This window comes from Brassica oleracea, chromosome C4 (genome assembly GCF_000695525.1).
Source record: "Brassica oleracea var. oleracea cultivar TO1000 chromosome C4, BOL, whole genome shotgun sequence".
Taxonomy (NCBI): domain Eukaryota; kingdom Viridiplantae; phylum Streptophyta; class Magnoliopsida; order Brassicales; family Brassicaceae; genus Brassica; species Brassica oleracea.
The window spans coordinates 40,047,104-40,058,301 of NC_027751.1; the positions used below are offsets into that span (position 1 = coordinate 40,047,104).

Sequence of the window (11,198 nt, forward strand, 5' to 3'; positions counted from 1 at the left end):
CATCACTCTACTAAACAAAGTTTTCTAAAAATGGGGATCTTGCTCTGTTTCTTCTTGGTTTTGGTTTTTACTCTCGTATCATCAAACTTTCTTAAAAAGATTACAAACTCAAAGTTTAACCTTCCTCCAAGCCCTTCAAGTCTTCCAGTCATTGGAAACTTACACCATCTTGCAGGATTGCCTCACAGATGTTTTCATAACCTCTCCATGAAATACGGACCAGTGATGCTTCTCCGTCTCGGGTTGGTTCCAGTGGTTGTTATCTCATCGAGTGAAGCAGCTGAAGCAGTTCTCAAAACTCACGACCTGGAATGTTGCAGCCGACCAAAGACGGTAGGGACCGGAAAATTCACTTACGGTTTCAAAGACATCGCACTTTCGGAATACGGTGCGTACTGGCGGGAAATGCGGAAACTCGCGGTGATCGAGCTTTTTAGCCTCAAGAGGGTTCAATCGTTTAGGTATATCAGAGAGGAAGAGGTTGGACTTGTGGTGAAGAAAGTGTCTGAATCTGCTTTGAGACAATCTCCTCTAGATTTAAGCAAAACCATTTTCTCACTCACCGCAAGCATCATTTGTAGAGTAGCTTTAGGACAGAACTTCAACGAAGATGGCTTTGTTATCGATCAAGAAAGGATCGAAGAACTTGTCACCGAAGCAGCAGAAGCTATAGGGACTTTCAATTTCTCTGATTTCTTCCCTGGTGCACTTGGAAGATTCCTAGATTGGTTCTTTCAACGGTACAAGAAGATGAACAAAGTCTTTGAAGAGCTTGATGCTTTTTATCAGCATGTGATTGATGACCACTTGAAACTAGAAGGAAGGAAAGACCCGGATATCGTTTCCTTGTTGTTGGATTTGATCCATAAACAAGGAAATGAAGATTCTTTCAAACTCAATATTGATAATGTCAAGGCTATCCTCATGGTAAAACCCTCAAAGTCTTGGTTTTGTGTTCAACCACGTGATTAGATTAACAGATAATATTAATTAAACTCGATCTTATGTGTGTTGTTATGTGATTTTAGGATCTATTTCTCGCGGGGGTAGATACTAGTGCTGTAACAATGATTTGGGCGATGTCAGAACTCGTTAGAAACCCTAGAGCAATGAAGAAAGCTCAGGAAACGATTCGAACCACCCTTGGGGACAAAAAGGAAATAATCACTGAAGATGATCTAGGCAAAGTTGATTACTTGACGCTCATAATCAAGGAAACATTCAGACTACATCCAGCACTTCCATTTATACTCCCAAGAGAAACAATGTCTCATGTCAAGATCCAAGGCTACGATATTCCCCCGAAAACGCAAATTCAAATTAACGTATGGACAATCGGACGTGACCCAGAGCGTTGGACTGACCCCGGAGATTTCATCCCTGAACGGTTTATTGATAGTTCTGTAGATTTCAGAGGACAACATTTTGAGCTGTTACCGTTTGGTTCTGGTCGGAGGATGTGTCCCGCGATGCCAATGGGGGTTGCTACTGTGGAACTAGGATTGATGAATTTGCTTTACTTTTTCGATTGGGCATTGCCTGATGGAATGAACTTTGGAGACATTGATATGGAAGAAACTGGTAATATCTCCATTGTCAAAAAAGTACCTCTTCAACTTGTGCCCCTTCAACGTTATTGATATGGAGACCAAAAAAAGCTTGATACCATGGAAAGTCCACGTATGATTTTCTGGTATTGTTGCGTTATGTAAGAATTGATATTTGAACAAAAAAAATCTCAGGAAATAATAAAGTTTGTTCATCAATCTTATCTATTAAAATAAAAATCATGAATTTTTTCATGCGTGATTTTTTTTTTTAAATTTGGACCATCTCTTAGGAATAATTATTTCATGTGTTTATCATACAAAATTTCATTAAAACCTTTAGGTATTTCCTCAAAGTTCGTCGTCATTGTCATTTGAACCAAAAAGACCATAAGCAGTGAAATCGATGATTGCGTAATATTCTTGATTTCACTAAACTTGACCTTATGGTCGTCATACGGCAAGACGATGCTGGGATTAAACTCGAGCTTTGGGATTGAGTTATATTCTAGAAATCTGTTCCAGTCATTGATCATATTAGTGAAGATGGAAAGAAAGAGAGTAGCACATGCTGCTATAGAAGAACTCCATGCGCTCCTCATATACAAATGTGATTCTTTTCTTACGAAGAAATTATTGTTTTGATTTTCTAAGAATTTTTATCATATCCAGTCTCAACAATTATTGCTGAGAGTCTACCACCACTCTTTGTTTTCTCAAATTATCAATGTTATGTTTCTTACTGATGGTTGATTTAGCTGAGAAAGAAATAAAGTCTCATAGATTTTCAGATTATGTGTTAATACTCTCATGTGCTGATGTGATTAACTTAAGCATGTTACGTACATGGTGCAGAACAAAATGAAGAAGGAAGCTGGACATTAGGTATGTGGTTTAAAATTAGAGATTTTACCGGTTATTTTTTCTCACTCCAGTTAACTAACAATAATATTCTAAAAATTTGAAATTCCGGCATCCAAAACAAATATCCTAACTAGAGAATTTTTTGTTACTAAATTTTATGGATTTGTATATTTAAAATGGTAACAAGATAAATTTATATAATATATGTATGATAATTTAAATCTATTCAATTAAAATAGAGGTAATGATTTTTTTTCATGTGTGATTTTTTAAATTTAGAATATCCTTTAATTTTTTTTATTAAATATATTTTATTTAAACTAATAACACATTGAATCATCGAACTATTTTAATTTTAATATCTTTTGATATATTTTCATTTTAAATATAAAAATATATATTTTCAAAAATCTAACAAATCTGTTTGAAAAGATTTTAACAAGATCTTAATTTTCAAAAATTATATATAAATATTTTCACTAATTTCATAATTAGTTTTGAAATATTATTATACATTAATAAATTCAGTTATCATTTATAAAATAAAAAATAAAAATTATATCCTATTTTTTATCTATTATACAATCATAATCAAGCGTATTAAAATAAAATTATTATATTGAGCTAAAGTAAAATTATTTTAAATTAATAAATTTATATATAATTTATTTTCATAATTATAAATATTTATATTCAAAAATATAATATGTTGGTAAGACGGGTTAACACTAGCAAACTATATAATACATGTATAAAAATTAACATGTATTTCGTTAAAGCAGATATATTTATATATAAAGCTTATTATAAAAAATCTGTTGATAAATATTTTAACAATATTTTAATTTTTAAAAAAATTATGTAAATATTTTCACTAATTTTGTAATTAGCAATGAACTATTATATATATATATATTCAATTATCGTTTATAAAATGAAAAATTTTATCCTATTTTTATCTATTAAATTGATATTTATAAATTTTAGTTGTGTATCGATATATCAAACATCTAAATTTGCACCCCAAAAAAAAGGAATAATTGGCCTCTATGCCCATAAGACACACCTTAATTAGGAGACTACACCTGAAGTGATCGATGTTATTTTAATTCCCGTTTTACCTCGATTGTAGCCTGTCCAACCTACCTCCATAGCTCTGCGTTTGCATCAGACTACTGACACATTCTTCTCTCTTTTTTATATTGTTTTTCTATTTTTTCTCTCTCATCTTATCCCCTCATGTTTCTTATCAACTCTTCTCTATTTCTTATCTTGTTTTTTTTATGTTTTCTCATTTCCTCTCTACTTTCTGTAATCTTCATCAAATTAAATTCTCTTTTTAAATATATATTTGCTACCGTTTACACAATATTATTGTTCATCCTCATATATCACAAAAGCATTGATTTCAACTCTACTAATCTTCCATCAATTCCTTTTATCATCAAAAAATTACATATACCACCATAGTTACCGTCCGCAAGAGATAAGTATGTTCACAAAGTTTTTTTGTTCTCTTTAGATAACATTTAATTTATTCGTTATTTGCTCAGTTACTCCATATTATTTAATTTAGCAGAACCTTAATTTTATATTACATATGAGGTACATGTTTTGTTAGCAGTTACAATCATAGTGCCACTAATTGATAAATGGATGGTAAGCTGTTAAAAGTAATTAGCTTTAGTTGATACATTGTCTATTAGCTGGTAATGGATAAATATTTAGTAAGAAGTTTTAAAATATTTGTCGTTAAACGATACATAGTTTGTTAGTTGATAAATGTTTTGATTAATGGTTTATCAGCTTATACATGGTTTGATACATGATTTATTAGCTTATAAATGGTTTGATACATGGTTTGTGAATTAATACATTATGTGATAAGTGGTATGCTATTTGGTAAATGATTTATTATCTGATACATATTTTGTTAGATGATGTGGGAAAAACTGATAAATGGTTTGTTATATGCTAAATGATTTGTTACATGATACATATTTTGTTAGATAATGCGAAGAACTTGTAAATGGTTTGTAAGTTGTTACAAAAACTTGTATGTAACTGATATTTGTTATGTGTAATTGATAAATGGTTTGACAATTTATTTTGAGATTGTACATTGTTTGATATCTAGTTTTTAGCTTATAAATTTGTTGTTACATAGTTTGTTATTTGATACATATTTTATTAAATGATACATGTTTTATAAAATGATACACGTTTTGTTATCTGATAAACTAAATAATGAATAGGACACAATGAGATAAAGAGATAAGGGGGACAACAGAGGATTTGTGGTAAAAAAAACAGAAAATATTTACCTTATTTTCTTTCTCCATAAGCTCATTGTTATGGATCTACGATCTTTTTTTAAAAAAAAATTGAATGAAAAACGGAAGAGGTGAAATAGAAAACTCAATTTCTACTAAAATGAGAAGAAAACCCATAAAATTGATTCAAAACTCAGAAAAAAAAACGTACGGAGGAGAAATCCTGCAGACATACAACCTCGATCACGCTTCTCCAAACCTAACACTCTGTGCTTTCACATGTTGCTTTGTCAGAAGGCAAGGTCATTTTAGGCTATTTGCTTCCTAAAGTGTATGAATAAAGTCATTAATGTTAATCGATGAGTATTTAGCTAATTTGAGTTATTGTTAGGTGTAGTTAGCTAATTCACCCCAAAAAAACATCAAACATCTAATAATAAATTATGTAGTGCAGTGGACAATTTTTTTGAGAAACATGTAGCTACTTTATACCTTTGTTAGTTCTCTCTTGGAATTTGATCAACGTTTCTATGGCAGCACTAACATTGGATCTTTTCAATCTTTTCAACCCTTGAAATTCCTGTAACCCTACCAAAATCCAACTTAGTCACTCAATATCTGAACAATTAAATTATAGAGAAAAAAATATCAAAATTCGTTACTGCTATTGTACCATGTCAACATGACTACGTCTGCTTTCTATTTTCCTTTTCCGTCTTTCTCATTTTCCGCCTGATCTTACCAGTGAAGTTTATTTACATTGTTAGAATATCCAGTAACTTGGATCCACCATATCCATTGTTTCTCAAACCTTCTTCACCCTAAACAGGCTCCGATGAAGCAAAAACTACACATAGGAGTTTGATAGCGTAACTTTGAAATTTGAGTTTCTGAGATCCGATTACTCAAAAAGGGAATTCGGTTGTGGCTCATGACATTCTATACAGCTCCAATTGTGAATTAGGGTATTGGCATTGAAGAAGAAGAGTATAAATATTATATTTTCAATCCATTGGAAATTTTGAACTGGTCTATCTCTCTAATGTTGAATTTAAAAGTTATAAGAATAGGAAAAAGAAAAGATTGGGGAGGAAGAAAGACCATGGTAGTGCAGACGTAGTGGGTTGTTTTGAGAAACGGTAATTCAGTTTTTTTTGTCCTTTAAAATTATTGTGTTTTAATTTTTTCTTTAAATTATACATATATTATGTGGAAGAATTTGATTGATAATGTGACTTGTATTTTGATATATAAGAGATGTTCACCGTTTATTTGTTTCTAATATGAAGTTATGAAACCCTAATATTGGAATCGAAACCCTAAACCCTAAGGCGTTTCCTGTCCGTCTCACACCTCGACGATCAGCTCAACTCCTTGGCGTTCCCTGCTCGTGTCCTGACGTCCTCAGCCAGCTCGTGTTCGTGATCAACCAGCTCGCACCAGACGACAATCAGCTTCAGCTCGCAGACGAGTGCAGCCGGCGAACGTTCCCGGACGATCAGCGATCAGACACCATCCGTCTTGCATCCGAGGTCCATCCGTTCTTCCTAGGTGGTCCGGCTCAACCCTACAAAGACTAAGGTATACCGTTAATCTGAGAACGTTATGATCAAACCCTAAAACCCTAATCCATTATTATGGAATTCTATGATCTTGATCAAACCCTAAAATCGGTATAACATAAAAACAACAATCTCATAACTAGCAATTGAATCGATTCCAACTAGAACATGTTTGATTGTTTATATAACTAAAACATTGGAAAGCCATAAGTCTTTTTTACAAGGGGGTGATTGGCAAGTGATGTGAGTGCTTTCCACGGCTCATTTTTTTCTGCATCCACTTTGGTTTACCAATCATGCTTTAAAAAAAATTTAAAGCTAAAGCCATAAAAACTAAAATAGGAAACAAAATAGCTTTGGAAATCAATTTTTCTAAAGCTTTATATTTAGTGTTTTGGAAATAATTAATCTACGGCTACAACAATAAAATCTATAGTTATTATTCTAAAGCCAAAAAATAAAAGCTACAGCACTTACCAGTTACCAATAACTTTTTTATAAATAAAAAACTTGTTTCGTGATATTCAGTTTTTTATTTTCAATAGAATAACAATGTAAACCAAACTGTAAGTAAATAAAATCTGGACAGATATTTAGTATTTTATGGCCGTATTAGCAAATCATGTATGTGTAAAAATACTTCAGTACTTAAAGTGGACGGATATAGTAACAAGTGCAACCAAAATAATGGACATTTTCCATGTGCTCATCTCTAATTATGATGTGCTCATCTCTAATTATGATACAAAAAATGAAGTTATAAAATAAGATATCGACTATACTAAAAATATTATACATGTAAAATAGATAAATAATTATTAAATAATGTGCAAGTATTTATAAATAACAAGTAATTAAATAGACAATTATTTTATAATCCGTTATTTTAATAAATACTAAAATTCATAAATATTCTTCTTTTTAACAAATTAATTACAAGTCAAATTTTATTACCCACATAAAACTAGTCAAATACCAACTATATCGAAAATAACAAGTATTTATCTTGCGTCCACCTATGGGTTTGGTCGTTCTGGAACGAGATTATTTCGTGATTTCTATAAATCATTTGTGTAACTACTTTAATTTGTTGTTTAATTAAGGGCATAATTGGTTTCCATATAACAAGAATTAAATAAGACCCAAACCGAATTGTATGGAAACAAATTTGTGCCTCGACTTTGTTTCATTAATTTTTGTAATGTTTGTTTGACCAAACTTTATATATAAGGACTAACTAAGGAGCATGCAAGACTTTAAAAATCATCTACAACCAACTCAAAAGTTATTATAAAAAGAAACTACATATATACGGAAAATGGAAAGCAAGAAATCTTCACATGCTGGAGCATCTTTCCTTCTGATATCAACCATTTTCTTGTTTTTCTTGTCACGTAAGTCATTTGTTTTATAAGCTTTATACAAACTGAATTATTGTGATGATCTTTGAATGCATAGTTACATTTTCATTTTTGAAAATCAAATACAGGACAAGCAAGTTCGTATCAAATGCTCATATGTTCGGGTTTGAGCACATCATCACTACAAGAAAAATGGGTTTTAATAGCAGACCGGAATAGCGTTTTTTTTCAATTGTGTTATGCTTGATATACGCGGGTTTTAAAGATAGCGTTTGTATATTTCGAAACGCTATGTTAGAGTTGTGAACTGAAAAAAAAAAATTAAGTGTATGTTTAAAGAAGAAATAGTAGTGTATAATAGCAATAAATGATTAAAAGTGTTATGGTTGAGTTTCGCGGTTATACCCGGGACACTTGGTAAAATTTTGGCTCCTAAACAAGATTAGTGTCGAAAAAAAAAACCCAAATTATTAGGGTTATGATCTTCCCTCTCTCTCGTATCTCCTTGCCTCTTTTGTGCTGGAAAGAATCAATCTCAATCTCTATCACTTCTAATTTCATTTTTAATTCCTAAGCTCTTACCTTTTCTCATCTTGAATCGACTTTCTCGTAATGTCGAATCCATTTTCAATTTCTTTCTCTTGTCGTAATCCATTCCCAATCCGTCGAAGGTGAGTTCGCTTTTACTAACCCATCAGATTATATTTCGATTTTCTTTTTCTTATATATGTTCTAGTGTTATTGCATAGTAAATTGATGCGTTTCTGTATACTATTTTGCAGGAAGGATTTCGTTTGTAGATCTTCGGATTAAGGTCCATTTTCTTCTTTTCATCTCTCTTTTACTTAGTTTTTTTCTTTCTATTTTAACACAATTCTCTTATTTTGTAGCTGACTCGAAGCAAAATTGAAGAGATTTTATCGAAAGGTAAAAACAAGTGACACTATCATCTTTTATTTACAAAACTCGTTCTGTTTTGGTTTTCTGGGTTGATAAAGTGAGCGTCTTGTATGTACAATTGCTCGGAGCGGTAACATGGATAAATCGTGGGTCTGGTTACCAAGGTATTAACTTCACTTCACTATCTTTTAGAAATTGTTTTGTGTTGATCTCATTTATTTGGTAGACTGAATGTTGTATTCTCATTTGTTCTACATGACAGGAATAGCCTTGAGTATGAGAAAGGAGCTAGTGAATTTGTGTCTTCTTCATCAAGACGTTTAGGAGATCCAGCTGAAATGTTCTGCCCTTGTGTTGATTGTCGCAATGTCTGCCATCAAGCTTGTGAGACAGTTTTGGAGCACCTGGTGATTAGAGGAATGGATCAGAAGTACAAGAGTTGTGTGTTTTGGACAAAACACGGGGAGACAAGACCAGATAAGTCAGCTGATGTGTACTCATCTGAAAATGAGGCTTACGAGTTGTTCAGAACGACTTTCTTGGCAAGTGAAGGCAATGAGACTGCTGAACAAGAGAATGCAGGAGCGTTTGAGGGGCCTGACAGTCCAGAAGAGGCTGAGTTCAGAAAGAAGTTAGAGGATGCAGAAACTCCGTTGTACCCGGAGTGTGAGAAATTTTCAAAAGTTGCTGCAATCATGGGACTTTACAGGATAAAGGTGAAGAGTGGGATGTCTGAGAACTATTTTGATCAGCTACTGTCCTTGGTTCATGACATGCTTCCCGTTGAAAATGTGCTACCTAAGTCTACTGATGAGGTGAAGAAGTTTCTGAAACAGTTTGGTTTTGGCTACGACGTCATCCACGCCTGCAAGAATGACTGTATTTTATATAGAAAACAGTATGAAGATGCGGTCAGCTGTCCAAGATGTAGTGAATCAAGATGGGAGAAGGATAAGCAATCTGGTGAGGAGAAGAAAGGGGTTCCTGCTAAGGTGCTTAGGTATTTCCCGATCAAAGACAGGTTCAGGAGAATGTTTAGATCAAAGCGGTTGGCTGAGGAGTTGTGTTGGCACTCCACTAATGCTTCTGAAGATGGAACTATGCGACATCCAGTGGATTCGTTGACTTGGGTGCAGATAAACAACAAATGGCCGGGGTTCGCAGCTGAGGCGTTCGCAGCTGAGGCAAGAAACCTAAGACTAGGTATTTCAACCGATGGCATGAATCCATTCTCCATCCAGAACACCAACCACAGCACATGGCCTGTTCTCTTGGTCAACTACAATATGTCTCCAACGCAGTGTATGAGGTCCGAGAACATTATGTTGACCATGCTAATTCCTGGCCCAACCGCACCTAGCAACAATATTGATGTATATCTACAACCATTGATGGAAGACTTGCAGGAACTGTGGACAGAAGGTATACAAGTTTATGACGCCTTTAAGAAGGAGAGTTTCACTCTTAGAGCCATGTTGCTGTGGAGTATCACAGATTACCCTGGTTTAGGAACTTTAGCTGGTTGTAAAGTGAAGGGCAAGCAAGCGTGTAATGTCTGTGGGAAGGATACACCACATAGGTGGCTAAAGTTCAGTCGTAAACATGTATACATGAAGAACAGGAGGTGGCTCATGCCTAGTCATCCATACAGACGAAAGAAAGGATGGTTTGACAATACGGTTGAGGTTGGTTCTGCAAAGAGGATTCAGAGCGGTTCAGAAATATTAGACAGTATAAGGGACTTTAAAAACGATTTTGGAAAACTCTTACACACTTCAGGTGGATGTATCCATTTGAGAGGTAAGTATATTGTTTTCATTAGAAGCTTAATTATTATATGAAGCGAATTTCAATATTTTAACCATCTTGATTTGCAGGTATATGAAGACACTGAAAGCTTTTGTGAAGAATTTCGCAAGACCTGAAGCTTGTATGGCAGAGGGTTATCTAGCTGGTGAATGTCTTGCATTTTGTATGGAGTTCTTACAGAAATCGGTACCAGTTGAGGAACCAATGACAAGAAATGAAGATTTAGAGGCACATGATAATGTACATGAAGGGCGCCCTCTGCAAAAAGCTACAGAAGTGAAACTTACTGATAAGGAGAGAGATGTAGCTCATCGTTATGTCCTCATGAATACTGCAGTGATGGATCCTTATGTTCAGTAAGTGTGGATATAGATATTTTATGTTTTACTATCAGTGTAGATAACTGTAGATGAAGATATTTTTGCCTTTACAGGATGCATTTAGAGGAACTTCAAGCAAAAGATGGAAGATGTGCAAGAAATGGTACCATATTATGGAAAACTCATACAGAAAGGTTTTCGACATGGATAAAAGATAAGGTATGTGATCTGGTAATGGTAATGATATTGATATGTGATCTGGTAATGATATTGATATGTGATCTGTTCATGCTAGATACCAAATAACTCAAAGGATCATTCTCAGCGGCTTGCGTTTGGACCAAGGAATGTCGCACACACCTAGAAGGGATATATAGTTAATGGACATCGATACCAGACATGCGATGTCAAAAGGAAGACTCAGAACTGTGGGGTTTCAAATGAAGCATTCTCCATGTGCAGAGCTAGTGCGAAAGATTCTAATCAAATGGCGGACATGGTAGCATACTATGGAGTCATAAAGGAGATCATATTGCTTGATTACCACATGTTTCAGGTGCCT

General features: G+C 33.8%; 1 protein-coding gene across 2 annotated transcripts; it reads left to right on the forward strand.

Moving 5' to 3' along the window:
- LOC106337608 (cytochrome P450 71B2-like) lies at positions 1-1,766 on the forward strand. 2 transcript variants are annotated; one of them, XM_013776716.1, is made up of 3 exons: positions 312-388; positions 462-927; positions 1,029-1,766. In XM_013776716.1, exons 1-3 carry the CDS (start codon positions 312-314, stop codon positions 1,638-1,640), a joined length of 1,155 nt encoding a protein of 384 aa, XP_013632170.1. In that variant the 3' UTR covers positions 1,641-1,766. The 2 variants fall into 2 exon arrangements, with proteins under 2 accessions (XP_013632169.1, XP_013632170.1); XM_013776715.1 differs by having other exon boundaries at positions 1-927.
- The last annotated feature ends 9,432 nt before the right edge of the window (positions 1,767-11,198 follow it).